This window comes from Acanthopagrus latus, chromosome 17 (genome assembly GCF_904848185.1).
Source record: "Acanthopagrus latus isolate v.2019 chromosome 17, fAcaLat1.1, whole genome shotgun sequence".
NCBI lineage: Eukaryota > Metazoa > Chordata > Actinopteri > Spariformes > Sparidae > Acanthopagrus > Acanthopagrus latus.
In genome coordinates, this window is record NC_051055.1 from 28055341 (window position 1) to 28079431 (window position 24091).

A 24091-nucleotide genomic window follows, 5' to 3' on the forward strand; every position below is an offset into this window, starting at 1 on the left:
ACGAGCTGCTCCTGCTTTTCCCCTTTTTTAGTCTCCGTCCAAATATCATTTACAAATCTGGAGCTTTGAATTTCACATCCACCAAACAAATCATGACATGTAACCAAGTACATTTACACACATCCTGTGTACTTTTAAGTACTTTTTAATGGTACGCAACATGTTTCAGGGGAAATTACTCGACTTCCTTCGACATCTATCAGCCAGCTACAGTGATCAGTTACGTTTCAGATTAAGATTGCTCATAAAGATTGATGTGTTTATAAAATACGATGCATTCATCAGCGTATGAAGCATTTAAAATCAGCTGCACTCCCACAGCTCCAACATCAGCAAAGATAATATTATAATAACCAATAATAAGAGGAAGACGAGATTAAGAGGATATTAAGACCACTTCCACCTTTAAAACTTTAAATACACTTGACTGATAATAAAACTTCTGGACTTTTACTCAAGTCAAACATTTATCCAAGATATTTAATTGTGATAAAGTACTTTTACAGTGTTTTAACGGCACTTTTACTTCAGTAAAGTATCTGAAAACTGCTCCTTCTCCTTCACACATTCAGAAAATAACAAAGAACAACAAAATCAACTACTTTCTTATAATATCACCAAGATTTACAAACAAACTTCAATTTATTCTGCCAGATTCTGTGGTTAACACCTGACGCCTGCGACAGGTGTGTCAGAGGGCTCAACTAAAAGCATCTTGCACAGCGTGTGGCTTCTTCATTTTATTCAACACGGTCTAAATGACCCATTTCCATCAGAACAGGCCCGTATAGGCGAACACATACACACATGCTGCCGGTTTCATCAGAGCCACACGAGGCCGATCGATCGGTGAATGAAAACACTCGAGAGAACCCGTCTCAGAACATTTTACACCAGAGTCCAGTTCTGAGCTTCAGTGGAAACTCTAGTTTATCTTTATTTCCTGCTCCTAATCCACATTTATCTTTTGTATTTAATAAACTAAAGATTTTACACTCAAACTGTATGAAAAGTCTAAAACAGTAATCAATTAATTAAAAAAAAAAACCCACATTATTAATACCCCAAAGTTATGAGTTTTTCCACCGTGAGTACTTTAAATGTTCTGCAAATAATACGTCATTTTATTTAAATAATATTTTTAAAGCAGGAATTTCCAGCGGTATATTTTAAAAGTGTGGTGATGCTTCTTTTACTTAAAATAAATAGTTTTCTCGGAATAGATTTGAAGATTATAAAGACACAAAGACGTGATCATTAATAGAAATGTCACTGTTCGTCAAAAGAGGATCCATCATGTGTTCACTAATCTAAACAAAAATAAACGTTGTTTAAGGGAAAAAATCTGTATTAAATGAATAAAAAGCAAATTAAGAATAAAGGTCAAAGTAAAAGTCACGCTGACATTTTAGCTTCTGCGTCACAACAAATCCAATTAATACGATTTAAACGTGACGGCTGAGAGTCTAAACTCCACGCGGGAGAAAAACAGACGAGGTACAAATAGACGAGGTCGCTTCGTGTCCATCTCGCAGACGGATTGGGATCGAGAAGCTCGGCAGAACCTCGCACGACACATTTCACTCAAACGGACCGAAACATGACAGCGGCTTCTATCAAAGCCGCATGTCGAAGCCAAAAGTTAGGAAGGGCACCCATTGGTCTGTTCTGTTCCCATCTCTCTCGCCCGACTTCGCCCCTCTGTGCTACATTTTTTTTAATGGACTCTGTAGGAAATCCATGTGGGACAGATTACATAGTGGAAGGAAGCGAGTTTGATCGTCTACAAATAAGCACGACGGCCAGACGGCAGCAGGCTCCCAAAGTAGAGATCTCAGCAAATCCGCTCACACTCACTTTGTTTTCCTGCAGAAGGTACTTTGTTAAGAGCAGTAATACGAAAAGCTGCAAAACATGTGGTTTCTGTAGGCTGGGCCTTAAAACTGCAGGTCCGTCTTCTTAAAAAGGACGTTATCTATGTGCCCTGCGCTGTAAATGTCACATTAATGTCTGTAATGGCAAAATGTGAGGCACAGAATCGTCCAGAGTGGATTTAACCCCTTCAAAATGTTTTTTTTTTTTTGTCCCAGCAGTGGGCAGAAGCCAGGTACGTTTGGTTAAATGCATGTTATAATTATGCTTAGTACAAATAAAAACAATTAAATCAACTGCAAGGAAAGTTTTTCACATTTGTGGGATTTGCCTCTGTGTTTTAGTGCCAAACAACAACCACAGGAAGTAGAAAAAACAAGAGCAAAGATAAAAAAAATAAATTTTAAAAAAGCATGTATTTATATTGAACCGTATAAAAAGCAGGATCTGCACACCTGCCTCAGTTTACTGTCAGGTGGTTCTTGGATAAAGACAAGTGGTTTTATTGTTTGCACAGCGGCCACAAAGACAGCTGGGCTGTTTGTGTTTTCCTCAGAGTCACAACGACCAACAACGCAGGAAATATGAGTTTATTCATTCTTTTAGTGTCTGATTGAGTTTTGTAGGGAACAAATCTCAACGCTGACAGTGTCTTTATTCAACAGTTTGCGTTTGTTGATGAGGTTTCATCTCCGGCCACAAGAAGTAAAGGATTCATTCAGGCCCCGTTCGTGTATTCAGGTAGCTTCAGTTCGCTACTCAGCTGCACTTCTGCTCCATCTGTGCTGCGAGTGATTAATAACGTGGATGTTTGTGCTCTACTCAGTTTAAAACATCTGGTACTGACAGTCTACACAGTGACTGTGTGACATAACATTTATTCTAGGAGGAAGTGCACGTTTGTCTTGCACAAAAAAAGACCCGACAACACGTGACGTTTTAATTATGTTGAGAAATACGTTCTGCGGTGTGACGTGTACGAGAGCGGATGGATTTACACAGCAAACTTTCATTAAATGGACGTAAAGGTTTGGACATCAGGTGTGCGGCCCCCTCTGATAAAAACATATAGTCTGTAGCTTCTGCTGCTGGGAGGCAAAATAAAAGATGCCTGCAGGGAAACTGAAAGTGAACTTGGTTTTCAGGTGTTTCTGAACACAGTGCCATCATGAGCAGCACCTGTGAGGCAGAATCAGGTCGTGATTTAAGGTTTTAGTCACCTTAAATTTTTTTTTCATCCTCCGACTTCCCTATGAAGGAAGTAGTGAAGGCAACCCCGTGAAACATACTCTTAACTTGAGTAAATGTTTGGATTTCTCTGGTCTTCAGCATTGTTGGAAACATTTGGGATAATGTAAGACGGTTGATTTTAATGCAGAATTCTTTTAGATAATTAAGTTTGTAGCCTAAATCTGTGACTCTACATTACACTCCAGAACTTATTTCTGAAGTTTCTCCTGATAAAAACAAAATTACAGTGTTACTTTTTGAAATAAACTTTCAATTTAGACATTCAGTGGGAATTACATGAGCTGCGGCCTCTCGGGAACAACGCTGTCATATTCACATCCCAAATTACTGGTTTAAATAGCTGTTGCATCTGAAAAGTGTCCCGTTATTGATGAAATATGGTGTTGACAAGAATAAATGTCCTGAAAACATCTGCAGCTCCACCACCGAAGATCTCCGGAGAGCAGCGGTGGTCTGCTCTGCTGATCGATGCTGACCATCCAGCAGATGCATTAAACACCTCGGGGGTGGATCTGGTTGCCCCTGGCGACCGTCTCCCAGCCTCCAGCGGGTTAACCTGGCAGAGCCCCTCGCTGTTCTCCGACTGCAGCTGCGCTCGTGATTGAAATGAAAACAAGGCAGAATGGCTGCTGTCAGCCGCGTGATATACGACCTGTAATGGGATGTTTCCAGAGCTCGCGCTCCATATGGCTGCCTACAGTCCACCGGACCTGGACTGAACTGTGTCGGAAAATACTTCTGAGCGTTTTGTTTTGGGCTGGCCGCGGAGCCCGAGTGGGTGGAGTTCGCTGCAGCCGGACGTTGATAGATTGGAGAAAATAAACCCCAGAAAATGCCTGTTAATACAGTTTCATCCCTCAACATCTCACAGAGTCATTTTTCTTGTGTTTCGACCAGTTTTTCCTTTAACTTTTTGTTTTTTTTTCGCAAGGAAATCAACAAAGATTTTTCATGTACGGAGTTTGAATTTGGTCTAAAAGTATTTTTCCTGAAGTATTTTCCAGGAAAAAAAAATCAGCGAAAGATAAAAAGACATTTTAAGTTTTAAGCTTGAAGGACGAGTAAAAGGATGCCAGAACATGACATGCACACATATATCAACACCTACACACACACAGAGGACTTCCAGTCTGTTCGTTATGAGCACATATACCGTCTCTGGGCTCGGCTTGTTGGAGCAGACTCAGGAAGGATACGCTGAGCAGGTTAATGTCCCACCAGAGAGTCGGTGCAGCGCTGGATCTGTAGCACAGCCATGAGAAATATCACCGACACACTCCCACGCAGGCACACACACACACACACACACACACACTGCAGCCAGGCTAAACATGTGAGAGAGCAACAAAACACAAAGCGGTCTGATGATACGCCGGTTTAGAACGATACGGTTGTTTAGATGTTTTCCTTTTCACATTTGGGGTTTATGCTCGTTTAGCATGTGTCCGCTCTGAGGTCACATGTCGGGTCAACAGTGACACATCAAGACCATCATGCCACATTAAAAACACGAGACAAATCCGCCTCAAATCTGTTGAATTCCCTTCAGCCGCGATAAAAGAAATCTTCACCTCAACATTAACTTCATCTCAATGGAGGGCCACGATCCTAACGGCAGTGTTGGGTAAGTTGCCTCTAAGACAAAATTAAAATCATTTGGAAAGTTTCTTTGCAGAGTTATGTGTTACGCAACATTTGGACGTGAGGATGCATTTGCTTTTGTAAAATCAAGTCCCTTTTTGTGTTTTCATGGAGAAGAAGATCAAGATAAATGAGGTGCATCTTCACCTCGACTCCTTCCATCAACCCACTCACTTTTATAAAAATCACAACAGCCTCTGGTTTAGTTAAACTTTCCTACTGTTGAGTTTGAAGCCAACAGTTCTTGAAGCTGTTCTGTGTTCCTGCCACGTGAGCGGGAAGAATCCAAAAGAGTCAGTAATCAAAGTCTCCAATTAGTAACGCAACACAAGGCAGCAATCAGCTCATCAACGAGAAAAAAGCTCCAAGGTGTTAGCACAGCAACAAACACACCAAATAAAAGATCTGCTGCCCAATTAATGTTTATTTGAGTAAGACAATGAAACGCAAAGTCAGGATCAGATAAACACATTTAAAAAGGCCCAAAAGACCAGCTCCAAAGATCATAACTCAACACACAAGGCTGAGGAGGCAGACAGAAACTGAACTTCAAGATTAAAAAAAAGGCAGGTCAGGATCTCTGAGAGGACGAAAAAGGTCTCGAGCTGTCAAGTAGAATATAAAGTTGACAGGATATGACCAACAAGAGGCCAACAAGAAGCGAGGCCACGAGGACGTTACCTCAGGAGCTCTTACTGTGGCTGCACAGATAAGTAAAATGATTTCTGTGCCCGGGAGCAGCTGAAGGTCTGTGTCATATATAAAACGAGAGCTTCCTGCGACAGATCACTTCAGAAACTCTAAAAGCTTTGGGAGGATCAGGATCAGTCGAGCTCCTGAGCAGTCAGGTAGAGCGCTTAGCAGGATCAACAACCCACGTGCCATCTTCTCCCTGCCGGCAGCGCTCCTGTCGGTAACAATTAGCCTCCGCTTTTCCTTCTTGTTCTTATCGCCTTTGAAAACATGTTGGCCGTCTGATTTTCTTGTGTGTTTGTACAAGGAGGAGGAAGAGGAAGTGATTGAGGTGGGGCAGGGGGACCACAGACCAACAGAGCAATCATCGACTGGGAGACGAGTGCTGTGGACGGAGACGCTTCAGATGCTGAGCCGACCAAAAAATGTGTAATTGCGGACGCTTGTGCAAGCTTGTGGAGTCCGTTCCTTGAACAATGAAGCGGACCTTTAAAAAGAGGTTTGAAGATGTGTTTTAAGCGGCAGAGATGGCCAAACAGAAGTCTGGAGTTTCTGTTTCCCTGGAGCAGCTGACGGTGTCTCCAAGGATGAAGCATCAGCGCCAGGAAAACACAATCGATACTCTGGAAGAGCATCGGCAAGAATCGAGTGTAAACCCACCGTGAGGTCACCCGACTGTTCTGACGCTTGGACCACATTTGGAGGAACAGGGTGGAGCTGGGGAGGAAATCCTGACTGGATCTGACAGAGAACCCCATGACGCGCCATAGTGGTGACTTGTCAATCACACGGTAGCCAAAACCTGAAGCATACCCTGTTTTATCCCCTACGTTACTCTCAGTGGGATCATAATTTATGAAATGAACATCCTGACATGTTGAAGAAGACTTGAAACTACAGACTGAGTCAATAAACTGTTTACTGAGGTGTTAAATCAAGTGAGAAGTAGGGTCATTTTCTCATAAGCTTACATTCAATCAGACTTCTATTTGAAACCAGCAGACCAGGGAATGCACACAGAGTTCGAATAACATCCACCAAAAATCTAATCTCTAGAGCTAAACAACAAAACACTGTCCCATCAGGGATTCAACGATAAACAACAAGGACAGGAATTCAGTTTAACCCCAACCCATCACAAAGTTTTGTTTCTTAAAACAGTCACAACCATCTTCATCTTCATAAACAAACAAATACAGAATCTCTGACAAAGAAAATAAATCCAACATCTGCAACACTGTCGGAGTTACACCCACAAGAAGGAGGCGGAAAAGAGAAAACACTGTGAATCACAGATTCACCTTTTGATTTTGATTATCACAATTGAGAGCTCATTCTAATCGATTTACAATTTAGAATCTAATTCTGGACACGCCTAGTAAATACACAGCATTTATAGAGAAACTTCTGCCCAAAGTGCTTCAAACTTTGCCTTTTTCATTCACACATTTTCACAAAACAATGGACGCAGTTTAGGTTCAGTGTCTTGCACAGAGACATCTCAACATGTGAAGAAGGGTCGGACAGCAACACTTCTCATTGAACCCTGAGATTAAATCATGCATCAGTATATCTAAGGTCTGCTTGATGCATCCGCCTCCTCTCTCAACAAACATGTCAGTGTATATAACATTAACCGGTGCAGCTCTGCAGCTCGGCAGCAGGGAGTCAGCTCGTTCTGGATCCGTCTGCGACGGTGGCTATTCCCAATTTTGCAATCTTAGATCTGAAGTCCGTCCAACAAACTCGTAACCCCCCAACTGCTCACAGATCCTGGCAGCTGGAGACACTTTCCAGCTCACTTCGGTTCAAGATACTGCAGCTCGAGCTATTGTGAAGAAAGGACCACGAAGAATGTGATTTTACTACAATATCAGACGTGTGATTGTTAGCCAGTATGCCAATGAGCGTGGCGGAGAGAGAGGTTAATAAACTGCGTGGAGAGTGATGAAAGCTCGCACTCCCATAAAGATTGCTAAATTAATATGCTAAGCCTTCGTTCAGAACTACTCTGACAGGTTTTCTACGGTAAAACTCTTTGAGTTATTTATATTTGAGCTTTATGAAAAGCCTTTTATCATTTGTTATGTTTTGAATTTGCGAGCCGACGTCTTTGGAAATTGGGGTTACACTTCTGTGAAATCGGCTTTATGTGAAGGGAGCGGGGAGGAATACCAGAGCAGCCAATCGTCAGGTTCAATCAGGTTCACATGCTGGCTCCGAGGCCGCATCATAAACTGGACCACTGTTGTGTTTCACCCATGAATTAAAGCACAAATAGGAAGACAAATTCAAAAGAAAGTCGACGCTGGCCACAGAAACGCACCCGAGGAAAAGCCAAACTAAATACTGCAGGAGAACCCCCGAGGGGCCAGTTGCTGTTAGATTTCCATAGCTTTACCTGGCAAGTGGTTTGACAACATAAACCAAGCGGTTACTCTTTGACGGGCACGATCCCCTGCACATTGAGTGATAATATTTCACACTGCGTACGGTCGACCACCCCGCTGTTTACTCCAACGGAACAGTCCTAACGCAGCACTTCGCTTTCAAATCCCTCCATTTTCTCCCTGGGAGGAGATTTCCTCCCCCCCCCCCTTTCCATTCCTGCGAGCTCTCAGATGATGTCATGCTCACCGAGTTTCCACTGCTCCAAACAATCCTGTTAACCTCAGCGCTGCTTCTTGCTACCACACATTCCTGCCTCGAAAAGAAAAAATAAAAAATAAAAGAGAGAGAAAAAGGCGACCGCTGACCTCTCGCACCTGAGATCTGGCGGGTGGAAACGACACTGTCAGATAACGCCGACCTCTCACCGGTTGGGGTCTTATCTGACCGGGAAAGCGGGAAAGACGGGGTGTGATCTGAAATTTTTGCAGACGAGTCGGGTGATGTGTTGAAGATAAAGCCTCTCTGTGCCTTTGTGTGTGACATGAACTTCATAATATTGTTCTGACCTCTTCTTTTTGGCCAGGGAGCATTTATCTTTCCTCTGCGAGTCTCACAGTAAAAAAAAAAAAAAAAAAAAAAAAAAAAAAAAACTTTTTGAGATCGGAAAACACTATCAGCACCGAGATGAAAAGATGGAAAATCCAGCAGGGTGTGAAAACTATTTAGATGATTTTTTAATATTTTGGATTGGGCTGGATTACGTAGATTTAGATTTCCTTCTCGAGTGTCAAACTCGCATGAGCCAACGCGTCGCTCTCCTGAACTCTGTCTGAGGACACATCTCAGTCATGTTGTAAAATGGAAGCAAAGTAGACAACCCAAAAAACCTCTTAAGCTTTTAATAATCTCAGTGATTTTTTTTTTTTTTTTTTTGCTAAGTTCCATAACTACACAAAGGAAAAAGTGAAAACCGACGATTGGAAAAATACAAGAAAAAAAAAGGGACCACGAGTAAAGTTTTGTTTCTGCTGGAAAGTTTGATCTCGAATGGTTTCTGTCAGACGGGCGACCTCGTGAAGAGAGACAGGTGTATTTTTACGACCTCTCCTCTTAAATTACTGTGACTTCACCAGCAGTTAGTGGCCGCTCTGAGAGACGAGCTGCTTAATTACTCTGGGATGTACAGAGTCTCTGTGCCTTCAGGGCCTCGCTCAGTAATAACACGACCATGTGTTACATCATTACCGTCCAAACTCAGCACGCAGGAAGTGTATTTCACACACACAACAGACGTGAGGTGGACCGAATAATGCAGCCCTGTGATAAAACTACCATTCTGAGATCAATTTGTTGTTCAGTCATTTCTGCTGCCCAGAGTCTCTAAATCAAATCCATAGCAAAAAACTTTGATTGATGATGTCATGAAGGAATCATGGGAGTTGTATCTAAAGTTACTCCTGCAGAAATGTTCGTGGGTGACGTTTATAATACAGTTTTATTCATGTTGTGTTGAGTCTTGTTAGCCGACGTCCCTCCTCACCCTCTAGGCCCTTTAGATCAGAAAGGTGGCACATTTGCAGCAATGTGCCGCCTTGTCTTTCTGAAAGGGAGGTGGAATATTCCTTCTTTTCCAAAAGCTACCACTTTGGCCGCCACTGGGGTAGACGTAAACATGTGGTGTGACGTGAAGCTCGAAGTTGGGCAGTGAATAGTGACAATGAATTTGTCTTCAAAATAAGAGCTTTATATTGCACCCCATTGGAGTTTAGAACTGCGAGGGGCTTTTAATTTGAAAGTAGTGACCGTTAGCAGCTTGCAGCTACAACAACAAGCGGACAGCGACGACAGCTACAGAGATCGAGGAGACGCTGCAGCTCCTGGATCTCAGCGGCTGTCCAGTTGCTCATCTTGACGTCCACAGATGAAGCAACGGAGGTGGAAAAAAGTGTACCCTCTGAGACGTCAGATTGGTGGACCAAAACAGACCCCCAGTATACCGCCTTCTGTCTAAATCTGTGGACCTAGCTGCAAAAAGGACGGCCAAATTGGCAGCTTGCTACCCAGAAAAAAAAAATGGCTTCTGTCTCTCTCCCAGAAGTCTTAGCGACAGGCAACCGAACAAAACACACCATTACCTTGAGAAAAATTCAGGATTTCTCCAGGTTTGAACACTGTTGGGAACATTTGGGACAATCTCAGTGCACAACTCAAAATATCTCATCCTTTAAATTACACTTTCCCCAGAAATAGCAGCAGGACCGCCTCTTTATGAAGTTCTCTGTCCTGATTGGATAAAGTGTGCAGGGATGGCAGAAAACGATTTCTGTTGGAATATAGAGCGGTTCAACATTTGTGTTAAGGAGAAAAATTATTGCTTGCAGCAGCTTTAACAGAAGCTGAATGGAGGAAGCGACTTCCACAACAATCACGTCGAGGAGCGCTAATGTTGTCCGCTGAGTGCCATCCTGTAAAAGAAGCTCGAGTGTGGCTAACAGTAGCATATTAACACAGTCTGCAGGCTGTCTGGTGAAATGAGCTGACTTAACTAGTCGGCTGGTACAAACTATGACTAGTGCTAAATAGAGCTTTAACTCAGGCGGCAGAGCATGAACGGTATACTGTATGTTGTCGAGCAGTCAGCAGACTGGAAAAGTGCTTCATACATGGAGTCCATTTAACTTTTACGGTGGGTTTATACAGTAAGCAGCAGTGTGAAGCAGCAGAAGCAGCCAAACAATGTCGTGTTGATTAGCATTAAATGTTTGGTTCACAAGTTTGTTTTATCCAGTCTGTTCATATATACAGTAAGTCTCGTTCACACATCTTCAATAACCAACTCATCCTTATCAAATGTGTGTAAGTTATAACAGGAAATCATCAGAGTTATCTGCATCAGGAAGCTAGAATCTGTGCATTCAACTCTCCCCAACGACACAAACAACTTCAAAACCTCTACACACACACACACACACAAGTACAGATGCTGATATAGGTTGACAACACACACACACACGCACACACACAGCCACCAGCCTCCTCTGAACCGGCGGGCTCTTCACAGACGAGGGTTTTTGGGCGGCGAGTGGGCGGCTGGGAGCGAGAGGCAGCCCTGGTTTACAGGTCAAGCCTGCAGCTTTACAAGGGAAATCTCCAGAGCCACTATAAATACCACTGTGAGCTTTAAGGGTGCAGTATATCACACCACTGGGTTTGAAGGACCACAAACCGACCTAGTTTTTGTAGTTTTTTTTTGTAGTCCCCCCCTCCTTTTTCTCCCTAACTGTACAGTCGCATGAGCCTGAATACAATTAAATGTGAATTTCCCCTCCTCCATTTCAAGTGACTGTTAATTGATTGGCCCGACTTCAAAACACGCCCTCCCTCCATCACCCTCTGCAACAAAGAGCTGGCCGTTCACCTCACGCGTCAGACTCATATATCATTAAAGTACCTTAAAGTTTCATGGTGGGTTTTTTTTTTTTTCTTTTCTTCCTTTGCTGTAGTTCTGAGCAAAGAGCACAAATACGTCAGGAACCAATTCAAGTAAATTTGTGAGGTTTTTTTTTTCAACGAGCCCCACCTGCAAGCGAGACATTTATTCGGCTCAAACTGATGTACTGCGACTTGAAATGAGGCCTAATGATTCGTTTAAAGGAGGCGGCTGCGTAAAACTTACAGTGCTGTCGAGGTGACACAGCCGTGCAGCATGTGCAGCATAAATCAAGGCTTTCTTTTTTGCTCTGAAGCTGATTGGATATGCTCTTCATATCAGACATTATAATTCATTTGGTTTTTATCCCACTTTTTACGGTGGGAAAAAAGGAAGAAAAAAAAAAAAGGTGGGAAAAGCCTCGAGTTGTCTTTTGAAACACCTGAGCGGAGCAGATGTGGAGTCAGAGGACAATAAAAGCGGCGATCCAGCGCTCACGTGCAAATCTCATCAGCCAGCTCTAGTTAGCGGCAGACGGCACTAATTGGTTCCAGAAGTGTTGCTCTCGTTCACACTGGCTGAGATGGGCGAGCGGCGAGGGCGGGGAGAAAGAGAGAGAAAGAGTGGGGGAGTAAAAAAAAGAGGCAGTCGAGGGGAGGGAGGGCAAGTAATGAGAGGTCAGCCGCCATCTACAGTCGGGCTGCCAGAGCCAGAGAGGCTCGCCAATTTTATGGTCAATTGGGCGACGCATCTGGACTCATAGATCACAGGGCCGCGGGGCTGGACTTAGCACCCAGCTCACACACACCAAACAGACCACACAACACACACAATCACAGCCAAACGGGCTACACACACACACACACACACACACACACACACACACACACACACACACACACACACACACACACACACACACACACACACACACACACCAGGGAAACATGACGCCGTCAAGGAGACGTATGAGGATTTTTACATACACGGTTCCTCCAGTTTTCCCAGAGAATAATTCTACAATTTAAAAATGTAGGTTTGTTAAACTCTCCGCTATTATATGGCAGCAGTGATTAATTAACTAGCTGAGTGGTCAAACTAATCACCAACTATTTTGATGATGGAACAGTAATAGTAAACTGTATATCTCTGGGCTTCGGACAAAACAAAGAAGTCGTTTTTTGCTTTGGGAAACACTTTTTCATCTATTTCTGACATTTAATAGACCAAACAGCTAATCAATGTATTCAGCAAATAACCAACAGTTTAAACAACAATAAAAATACTTGTTAGTTTCAGCCATAATGGAGATTCTCGGGTGTCTGTACTCATACAGTCGTTAACAGCTGTTGTAAAACTTGTGAACATTCATTAGATTTTCACGCTCCAAGATTAATTACAGGTTTCAACATATTTCTCTACTGATTAACTTAACTCTCTCGGGTCTTGGGTATTTTCTAGCATAAATTGTGATTGTGAGTTGAAACAGGCTGTTCTGAAGAGTTTGTGGAGAGTTGCCATTTTCATAATCACCAAAGAAGAAATAATCTACAGCGTCTGATTCCAGCCTCTTAAATGTGAATATTTTCTGGTTTGTTTACTCGTCTCTGACAGGAAACTGAATATCTATGACATCAGGACGTCATCTTGGGCTTTTGAAAACACTGATTTGACCTTTTTTCACCATGTTATAAACCAACAAACTGATAAATAGGGAAAATAAACAGATTGTTATCTGTGTATATCAATATATACGTGAAAACTCTTCCTCCTTGTCATCAACTCTCCACAGTAACAAACAGCCGGTATAGTTTTTTCAATGCGCTCTCAAAGTAGAAGGCAAATGGTACATGCTCATGAGCTACTAGAGGCTAATTAGCCGTTGTTTGATGATGTGCTGACTTTGTGTTCATTGCGTTAAACTGTTATAAAATGTGGAGACAGTTTCCGAGTTGCACACACTGTATTTTGGATGCAAATTGGTTTTCTGGTTCACGCTCAACAATGTTTTAATGGAGGGAAGCAAAGAGGGGAGGCCAAACTCAGCGTCAAGCCAAATGAACAAACAATTTCCACAGTATGTCATTATATGAGAAATTACAGGGAGGAATTGTATTAATTGGGTTGAAAGCAGTTTTAAATGGAAGCTCAGATCGTGATCTCACTTCAGGGCTATATTTAGAAAGACTGTCTGGCTATTGGATAGTATAAAGTAAAGTTTTGAAATGAAGAGAAACAATTAATAATCCTAAATAAAGATCACGTGATCAACAGCTCGAGTGAGATTCTTTAGTCTGCTGCTTATTCTGAGGTCAGGAACGAACTCCAAAAAGGATGAGAATAATAGAAATATACGATTTCATGACAACTGATCACACTCCGTCTGTTGATGAGACTGTTTGACCAAATCCTGAATTCCCTGAACATCACATTGGTTTCAGAAGGAGGAATTATCCCAAACTGTATGCGAGTCACACTCACGACCGCAGCTTTGTTGATTATTATTATGCTTTTTGTTGCTGTAGCGCTGTAACACATTTCTCTCATACGTGCACTCTATTAATCAATCACAAACCTTGGCTTTTGTTTCAGCCGTCAATATCAGCAGCTGAAATAACAACTCTGCTGTCGCTGATTATTGTTAATTCCACAAGTTGGCCAAATTACAGATTCAACTCCTGGCTGTTGTCTAGTTAGCGCGTAATTGTTTATACTCAGTCAAAGATGGTTTCCTTGAGAAGAGGCACCACTCTTTTCAGACATTTTGATAACTGACAAAACACAGAATAAACAAATCTACAGGAAACTGAACCTTACCAAAACCCACACTTACAAGGTGAGGATAATCAGAAATGAATGCACATGAGAATGATGTGTTTCAGAAAACTTGGGCATTGGTTGTCTGGTGTTTTTCCTGCGGTTGGTTCGTAAACATCCAGAGAAGGTACGGCAGATTGTGAGCAGTAGTTGCCCCAGTAAACACACCCACCACTTTGGCTGCCACAGCTGCAGCGTCTCTGTGGACGTTCGTTAGAGCTAGACACTTTTTAAGCCAAGAGGAGAACGAGGGACCCCAAGAAGGGAAAGCAGCAGACCGGGAGGATGAAGAGGTCGGTGTGTTTACCTGGGAACTACAGCTCACACACGGCTGTACAGGAACTGCAGGGAAAACAGACCAGTGCTGCTGTGTAAGATAACACAGAGGTTAACTGAGGTGGGGTCTGTAATACCGTGTGGTCTCACCTCAGTGGGCACAGCCAGAGAAGGCAGCAGGGGCTTCATATAGCCAAACCTCAGCATCGTTACCATGACGACACAGCGTAGCATCTCCAGGAAAGCAGCTGTCGGCCTGAACATGAAAACAAAACAACACAACACTGACGTTTCAGGACGTTTCAGCTCGACTCCTTCACTCTTACTGACCTCCTGGCAGTTCACCTCCAGGATGAATGTTGCTGAGATGATGTTAGTAAAGTTTTTCACAAAGATCTGCTACACGTCAGACACGGCAGCATTGTTTACTCCGCAACCTTTTTGTTACAAGCTTGTAAATATCTCAGAGATTTATTCAGTTTCACTTTTTTACCTGTGAAATTCAAGTGAATCTGTCCTGATTTTCACAATAAGCTGCACATTTTGGGATAAAAGTCAAGAAAAGAGGACATTTGTGTCTATCAGACAGGAAAACAACTAACATAACTTGATAAATACATATATTGCATGAAAAATTGTGACAATTGCCTCAGAATGTCCTTTAATATTGTCATGGCAGCAGTTCAAAACCAGAAGAATCAATCAGGTTTGTTGATATATGTTTGTTCTTCTTCTTCTTTCCTGTCAACCACATTTTGATGCTTTCAATTGATAACTTGGTAACCACTGAAAACTGCTATATGATTCATAATACTTTTTATTTACGCTCAAGGAACATATTAAAACATATAAAAACATCTCTACAGCACCACAGTAGCTCATTACGATGCTGTTTTGTCTCACATATTACATTTATCCAAAAAAACATTTGGTTATTGCTCTTATATTTATGATTTGCTCATATTGTGAAGATCTGTGCAGCCCTACTTGTTAGTAAACTCTGTCTACTTACAAGTTTTGCCACTGTCTCTTTAAATATCCAAACGCCCCCACAAAAATCAATACATGAACAGATGTCTGTGCTCGTACCTCTGATCCATGATGTAGCCCAGGGCGGTGAGAGTGAGCAGAATGTAGCCGGTCATCCCCAGAATGGTTAACTGTGACAGCATCTGGGATCAACGTACGTGCCATGAGAAATGCGGTCGGGAAGAAATACATTAGAATCTAAACCTTAAATTAATATCATGGCTGGTTAAGTTACGATCACAGGAGACCTTACTGGGAGAGCAGTCATAAACCGCACTGCCGTTGGACTGTTTACTTGGCACTGCCAACCAAAACATGTCTGACCTTGAGAATAAGTGTGCTGGCACACACAGCATCCTGCAGCAAACGCAATCTGCCTCTTACTTTACACTGACAGGCCCAGTTTACACAGACGCTCTAATCATCCCAGATGGGTCTTGACAGGGGGACTTGACCACAGTGGAAGAGACTTCAGTTTGAATCCCGATAGCCCCCTCGACGGAGCCAAAACAACCAACATCGGGGCAGAAATCCCATGCAGATTCTCTGTGACCTTTTCTGAAGGGGACACACAAACCAGAACCACACAAACACACAAAAGTACATGATGTACGAGCTAATTCGTGTTCTCTAACCTACGGCCTTGGCTGAGGGCAGCAGCTGGAAGCACGGTGTCTCCTGAGGATGTCGCGGGCTGTCAGCTTAGGTTTATATTTCTCCGACACTCAATACAGAGCCTCACAGCCAACTCTCGCTGACTGCTCCCATACTGTACGGACCCAGAAGGCCATATATAGCAAACATAAAATCAACCCATCAACAGGATGCAGTCAAACCGTATGTCTTCATGTTTATCCAATGCTCGTAATCCATAAAGGAACTATATTATCTGAGCCCTCGCATGGGAACAAGGAGGGATGATACGATTATGTTTTCCGTGAATCAAAACGGAGGGAACTCTGGCCTCCGTCCATCTACCAGAGAGAGTCATCCAAGACTGTCAAAGCATATTTAAGTTGAATGATCATCTTTGTATTACAGTTCAAAGGCTAAAGACACAGTTATTTTTAGCAACAGGTGTAATGAGTGGAGAATTATTTTGGTATCAAAGGTTATGTGAACTTATCTGTGTTTAATAACCCTGCTGGCTCTGCTGACGAGACGTTACGCCCCCACCGGAGAGAAAAACCCTCCGCCAATCCCTCGGCGTCATCAGGTGGGGTCGCGTTTACAGAACTCATTTAAAAAAAAATTTTTTAAAAAGGAGGAAATGTTCAGTGACTCATTCATCGTGCTAATTTTGAATGTGATCAGGTGTTCACGCTGCAGCAATAACAAGCGGAGGACAGAAACGAAAGTTAACATCTGGTGGCAGCCGACTGATTGCGTTATTCTGTTGTCCCCTGAGACGGAGCAGATTAACTCATTATTCAGGCCATTACTGCAGCTGTTATGATGATGAAGTTCATAAGAGCTCGTTGGACAGTTTCCACCGAGAGAAATACAGCAGAAAAGTTACCTCAGTGAGTGACAAAGACGACACATATCCTGCTGTAAAAGCCTGATTCTATAAAGAGGTGGGAGGCCGTGATTCTTCTCACTTTGCATGTTGGCTGGCATCAAATTCAGAATTAGTGCATCTTTACCACAACGTAAGTTTATCAGTGTGATGATTAAATATCTTGTATTTGCACTGTACTGTATTTTTGTTCTGCACAGTACCCTAGCTTTTCTGGAACAGGCTTTGCAACAACAGTTTATGCAGAATTCAAATGCATGGATGGAAACTGCATTCCTTCCTTTCTTTCTTAAAATATACACGGGAACGGGTTTGTCGAAAAAGATCAGCTGGCTTTATTTAGGATTATGATTAAGTCCAATCACACATGTGTCACATCTGTGCCATATTTTGCAGCTTCCTGGCGTTGGCAGTAGATGCTGGTGTTGATTTTAGACAAATAAGCTCGAATATGGTCATTTTGTGGAATTACATAAAGCAGTTTTCACATGCGAACTCGACAAGCTAGACTTTCTGGCTTGCGGTTGTTTGCCTCAGTGGACCAGTCGTGTTGCTAAAGAGAATTTAACCTCCGACCTTCTGGATATGAAATATCATAATGTCATCATTTTATTCTATCAGACATTTGTGTAAAATGTAAGAATTCTTGTGTGTTGCGATGGTCACAGTGATCTTTGACACCAGATTCAAATCGGTGCATTCTTGAGTTGATTTCGAAGCGTTCATGAGATTTCACGTCCACAAGGATTCGATGGACAACCAGAAAACATAACGCCTCTGTCCTCAGCTAGTAACCGTTTAGCAAACCTATAATGAAAACGTACACGCTGGCCCCGCTGATGATGTAATTGAAGAGCAGCTTCACGTGTTTGAAGTAACCGTGTTTTCAGGGCTCGGAAATTAACGCACAGCCCATAAATTGTCCGGCAGCGTACCATCAATTGTCAGGCTAAATAAGCGCCTAAGCGAACATGTGGGTATAAATACATAACAGTGACATGATTTATTGTTGGGCCAGAGAGCTCACTTTGTTATTTTCCCTCCAAGTCCTGATTGCTGCATCCTGAAGGCTATTTGGGTTGGGAAATGGTTGACTCGACAATTAAGGCGTTTGTGTTCACTGCTGGACCACCAGCTGGCGTTTCATTCGACGAGAGGGAGGGGAAGCCTCGACCCTGGAGGGGAGATGTGTGTGTGTGTGTGTGTGTGTGTGTGTGTGTGTGTGTTTGAGGGGAGGACCACAACTGAAGGAGCACCACGGAGGTAGCCATCACTAAAAGACAGACCATTTTATTTGGGAGTTTGAAGGCACTGGGCGTGACAGCACTTTCTGGCTAACCAAAACTATGCCGAGGGAAAAAAGGCTTCCAAAGATAACTGCTGAGGAGACCTGGTGCCTTTTTTTTTCTCTCTGCAACAGGAGGAGGAAGGGGGTCTTTTGGCTCCTCCAGTGGAAAATAATAGACAAAGGTTGTTCTAAAGGGGAACGCCGATCAGTCATTCTGTCATGATGCTAGACCGAGCTAGTCTTTTCCTGCCGGCTAAGTAGAGGACTCAGCTCCACCGTGGACCAGCCACAACACACTGCATAACTGAGTGAAATAATGTTGGCAAACAAACACACGGCACTCGGCCTTAAATTAAGAGCCCTGGACCACCGTGTCATACTTTATATGGGGGATTACAGCAGCCTAAACAGCCCAGTAGCCAGTGTGTGATCAGACGGTCACTGTCAGGAACACGAAGCCTCTTCCTTCCTTCAGAGTTACAGTTATGGTTTCCTTCACGTGACGGATACGTACCATCTTGCGTTCAAACACGTCGTGGTAAATGGCCAGCACCAGCAGGAAGTGTACCACCACGTAAACTTGTAAATGCAGCGGCCAGCTGGGATCATGAGGCACTTCCTCTCCGGTGACCTGCACATGGAAAATAAAACAAAGTTTAATTCCCCGATCCCTAATTATTTTCTTGCGAGTGGAGTCGTATTCTGGACAGATTCTCACACCGGGCAGCACTGTGACGTAACGGATGTTCAGATACTTCACAGTGAAACTGCAGTTTAAGCTTCTACAATAACTATGTGCTGATAATCGATGTGATATCTGACTATCTGAGCTGAAGTCAACCTAAAAAAAAACCTTCCTGTCCAATATAGGCTGATATATTTATATTGAAGATAATGCAGAAGGATGCTTAGTGTCATTTTGAATGATTACATACTGAGTTACATTTACTGTCTCAGTACACTGATCTTCTTACAGATTTATTTATAACAGTTTGTTGATTGTAGGTTGATGTAAGACACACAACTCTGGCTGAAGTGTAGAAGTGTAGAAGAAGTTTTACAGTGACTGTTACAGTTGTGTGTACTGTTTTGTATTATTATAAAGGATGAGGAGAGAGACGGCCTCTCTTCTAGAAAAGAAATATTGTGTCAGTCTTGTTGTTTTGATCATCTGCATCATCGAGACAAACGACTGATGTTCAGTTGCCATGACAACGTCCATCCATCCATTTTTTCCATCCATTATATATGTTTGTATTTAATTAGCTGCCTCTCCACAGTCTTTCCCAGTGACCCCTTTGAGTTGCTCTGGTTTGGAGTCATAAACTATAAATTTGCCTATCAAGGACATTTTAGATCACTGTGGTCTTTCAAATCAAGTTCAACCTTTAACTTTAAGAGACACTAAGAGAATAATACAGGCAGCATCAGGACATGAATTGGGAAAAAGTATCTAATTTGAATGACAAAAACCACTGAAAACAAAAGCGAGTCAGTGAATGTTTTGGCCTTTAAAAAAGAAAAAAAAATACCATAATTTCACTCATAAAACTCATGAAGTGAAATCTTGGGGCCTCTCTGACGACCTTTCGACCTCTCGTGCGTTTATTTTCTTCATGGCCAAAAAGACCATTTGTTATTTTGGTCTCCAACAGGCTGAATTTCAAAAGCGGTGGAAATTAATTTGCTCTGTTCCATCTGCAGAGTCATCCAGGATTTATTGGGTGCAGCGGTTTCCCCCAAACACAGAGGAACATATGAGTCCTTCTCGCAAGAATTCCCTGAGTCATTTGACCTGTTTTTCGTTTCAGTGTGCTTCTCGACGATAACTAATCGGGCCTGAGGGCTTCACCATGAAACTGCAACCTTTTTGGGAATGAAGTGCACAAATCTGGCCAATCACGGATGCCGGTCTCATTCAGGGGGGTTTCCCAGGATCCCAGGAACCAAACCACCACATGTGGGTTCCCCCCGCATCCCATCCCCGACCCTGTAGGTATTCCAGCGCGCTGCTCTGCTTTTTCTCAGAGAGCTGAAACACGTTGAACTCTGCCTCCTCCCTCACTCCCCTTCTCTTTCCTTTCTTTACCTCGGTGGCAGATATCAACACGCAGCCGTCTGACACGAAGCCTTTCAAGATATTTCGGTTTCACTCCGGTTCTGTCTGCGTTTAGAATCACCCCGCTGGGTTTTAAGGGGCCAATTTAATTGTAAAGCCAAAGGGGAGTTGTTTTTTTTTTTAAGTGTGAAGCATGAGGGAACTAAATATGTGACACCATCAGCGTTATTTCAAAGCTAACCGCCGGGGCATTCAACTGGAGCCGCTGTTTCTTTCTGCACACACACACACACACACACACACACACACACACACACACACACACACACACACACATGAACGTTTACACTCGACTGCATGCGGTTTTAATCCCGCAGACTGCGTTTAAAGACGGTGAAAATGAACTTATTGTGTTCCCTCTACAAAGGCTTTGCAGCTTTTATTTGAAGTGGCAGTTTCTTGTAAAACTTGTAGAATATGTGAATCCTTCAATAAGGAATGCTCTGAGTCATTTCGGCTTTTGTGTTTCGTTTTTTTTTTTTTTTTTGCGTGTGTCAAAGTGACGGGTAATGAAGCCTGAGGGCTTTATTGTGAAAATGTGCCTCCTGTAGCAGTGTTCATTCTGTCAGCGAGTCCTGAGTCTAAATGTCCATTGGTTTTAGTTATTTATCATATTCAGACGCCTTATATTTGTTTTTTTGTCAAGCTGTAGTTTACTAGAAGTCTGAGAAGTCGCATCGTAGTCAAAGAAACCAATCTACTACGAGAGCACCAATATTATTCTGTCATTTTAGACAAACTTATTTATGCTCAACAACAAAATAAGCGACACTTCTGCACATTTTGCTGCCATCTGTACCAGGATGAAGACAAACACCTCAGACTGTTACCACGCAGGCAACAAAGGTTTATTTCTCTCAAACTCTGAGCACAAATTTGATATAATCCATGTTAGTGAAAGCCTCTACTGATGCTACAAAGTGCACAAAGTGTCTTGTGGAAGGTCATCTGCCTACTAACTGTCCTCACCAGGTACGTGACCCGACAGCAGTTCATCATTGGAACCGGCCTGTGGTATCGTTGGAGTCTGACACTGTGTAGAAGTGGATGAATCCCGTCAGTGTACCAGGTAGACGACAGACAGCAGACGATGCGTGAGTGAGCAGTTTGCTCATGTCAGCGTGGCCAATACTAGCGATGTAGTTCTGATATACGTTTGACAAAACAAACACAGGTGTGTGATAATGCACGGCCCCATGCTGCAGAGACCTGAACACCATCCCTGGAAGCTGAAACCTCACAGCTCTCTACAGCCTCCGTACTCACCAGATGACAACGTGTTCCACTTCCTGCCAGTATCCACTAAGTTACGGGAGCGGACCAACGTCCCAGAGGCCACAGAGATCAACTCTACAAAGGAGACGTGTCACTCTGCATGAGGTAACGTTGGTCACACCCATCTGTGGCCTCTCGTCATGTGAGGTCCACATTTCATGTCTAATTAATGCCGGTCCAAAGCACACCTGTGCACCAATCACGGTCTTTGATCAGCAGCTTTATATCCCACACCTGTCAGGTGTAGGAGTAACTCAGCAAAGAAGAAGTGCTCATTCATTTTACATGGATTTTATGGAAATTGGCACCTAAAAACTGAGAGAAGAAACCTTTTTTTGTTCAGTGTAAATTTCATTTTATTATCTGATGGAAGTTGATTGAGGATGCAGCTTTACAGAAAGTGTTTGGTCCAGTGGTCTGATCGCCTGATTTTAAGGAATTAATCCAGACATGAATCATGAAGCATTTCTTCTCACACACACAAAAACACACTTCAAGTGTCCTTTGGCCTGATACCTGAACTTTCAGTTTAAAAAACCCATAATCTCCTCTTTACTGTCAGCAAAAATAGAGAGGTTATTTTTCATCCACAATATTTGCTGTTGCTGTAGTCACAGCTAGTGTTTAATGATGTCACTGCTTGTCATTGTCGGGAAACTGATGAGTGAATAAAATCATAGTTTTCATACAATCCTTCAGGAATAATGAAAAGCAGGATTTTCTTCTTTTTTTTTTCTGCACTGACCTTGGGGTTGTTGCTGTGGTCACCGAGCCGAGGTTTACCCGGTTTCCAACTTGGACCTTTGAAGAAAGTCGACAGTTTGTTGTTGATTTTCTTGTAGTACTTGGACTTTCTCCACAAATAAAAATAGTAGTGTAACTGAAAGAGAGAGAGAGAGAGAGAAAAAAAACAAAACACACACAGTCAAGTCAAGTCGACGTTACAATCAAACGGCACATTTATCCGATCAGTGTTAACTAAGCCGTGGCTGTGCTAACTGACGCCGAGTGGAAATGTTTCTGCTCTAACAGAACGGGACTTGGCTCACGCTGTGTTCAGCCAAAAGGTGAGGGCAGCAAAAATAATCCGACCATCCACCTCCTGACATTTCATTTCACTGGCCTCCTTCTCCTCAGCTGGGCACTTTGTTTACACTAAGGTAATAATGTTAGGGTTACAAAATGGCCACTCAGCCAGCGAGAGAAACATGAGCTCACGCCTCATCGCCTGCAGAAGGTGTTTATACTCTGACAGATGGATGGATGGATGGATGGAGGCGGCTGACTCGCTGGAGCTTCACCACTGACAGCACTCACCTGAACACGGAGGATTTCAAAGGTTCTGATGGGAAACACCAGGCCGTAGATGACTTTGTCCGACTCCAGAGCGAAGGTATCTGAGAAAGACAGTTTTTAACAGACACCCGGAGCCACAATAACAAGATGTAAACACAACAGTGTCACTGACTGACACATACAGCAGCATCGTCATTCTCCTGGAGTCTATATATTCTAACAGTCACTTTTCTCTTGGTTCTGCTTTGAGCCCACAAACTCCAGAGGAAAATATCTGTCTGTTCAGCTAATCGAGACGTATACATTTGTTCAACTTTTGGTGAAATAAATACTCCAGTGATGCTTGAAATCTAAAATCTGTTACAGATCAGAAAGCAAGTCGGGACCAACCTCAAACCTTCAAACCATCTGAATTACAGATAGAAAGGGAGGTCGCAACAGAGACTTCTGGGTAACGTAAACAAAATTTAGCTGCAAAACCTTAAATTTTGTTCGTTGCAAAATTGCTGAGTCGCGTGTGAAAGTTAGAGGAAAACCTACAGTTTACAGTGACTGTTAGCTGGACTGTTAGCATGCTAATACTGGCACCAGAACAGTCAGAGTATAAAGTTTGCATTAACTATGTGGAAGCATTGAGGGACAATAAAAGTAAGTAACTGATGACTTTTTCTTACCAAACAATCGATCCCAGATGATCAAAATTCCTCCATAATTCTTGTCGATGCAGTAAAGATTCCTCCCTGTTGAGATAATAATCTGTGAGACGACCTTACAGATTATTTATGTTCATGTTTTTTTTTTCCCTCACAGCAGTCGTTACGTCGACGTGCACAAAAATAATCTGACCGGCAAAATCAAACAGACTAGTTTCCCGTTGCTCTTCCTCTTCCTGTCGATGTTTTATCTCAGGCACGATAAAAACAAAAGAGCGAGCAGAATGAATCTCAGCTCACCGTGATGAACTCTGTGGTGTTTTGGGGTGTTGAAGATCCACTCCAGAGGTCCGAGGTCGTTGATCAGCTGAAATAAATAGAAAAATAAAGTATATTTATACCAAATATCCTCCATTGAGAATGTGCTCAGTAGATTTCATCACATCATCACTGTTTGATTTGGATATTTATTGTTTAAATGCTCATTATTTTTCTTCTTTGACACAAAGTCAGAGGGTTTCAAAAACAGGGATTCATTGAC

General features: G+C 42.7%; 1 protein-coding gene and 1 long non-coding RNA gene across 2 annotated transcripts in view; one reads left to right on the plus strand and one right to left on the minus strand.

The window, feature by feature from the left end:
* agmo (alkylglycerol monooxygenase) overlaps positions 1 to 24091 on the minus strand; it is a 49319-nt gene that overhangs the window by 1848 nt on the left and 23380 nt on the right. The window contains exons 6-12 of the mRNA XM_037073236.1: positions 23851 to 23917; positions 23572 to 23637; positions 22919 to 22998; positions 22347 to 22481; positions 18722 to 18838; positions 15461 to 15543; positions 14522 to 14627 (exon numbers count right to left, since the gene is read on the minus strand). Of these exons, the coding sequence (XP_036929131.1) occupies positions 14522 to 14627; positions 15461 to 15543; positions 18722 to 18838; positions 22347 to 22481; positions 22919 to 22998; positions 23572 to 23637; positions 23851 to 23917 (654 nt within the window). The remainder of the gene's footprint in view (positions 1 to 14521; positions 14628 to 15460; positions 15544 to 18721; positions 18839 to 22346; positions 22482 to 22918; positions 22999 to 23571; positions 23638 to 23850; positions 23918 to 24091) is intronic.
* On the plus strand, positions 19261 to 22338 carry LOC119005525. The gene is made up of 3 exons (XR_005070530.1): positions 19261 to 20199; positions 21299 to 21395; positions 21501 to 22338. It is a non-coding gene; the product is annotated as an uncharacterized LOC119005525 (long non-coding RNA).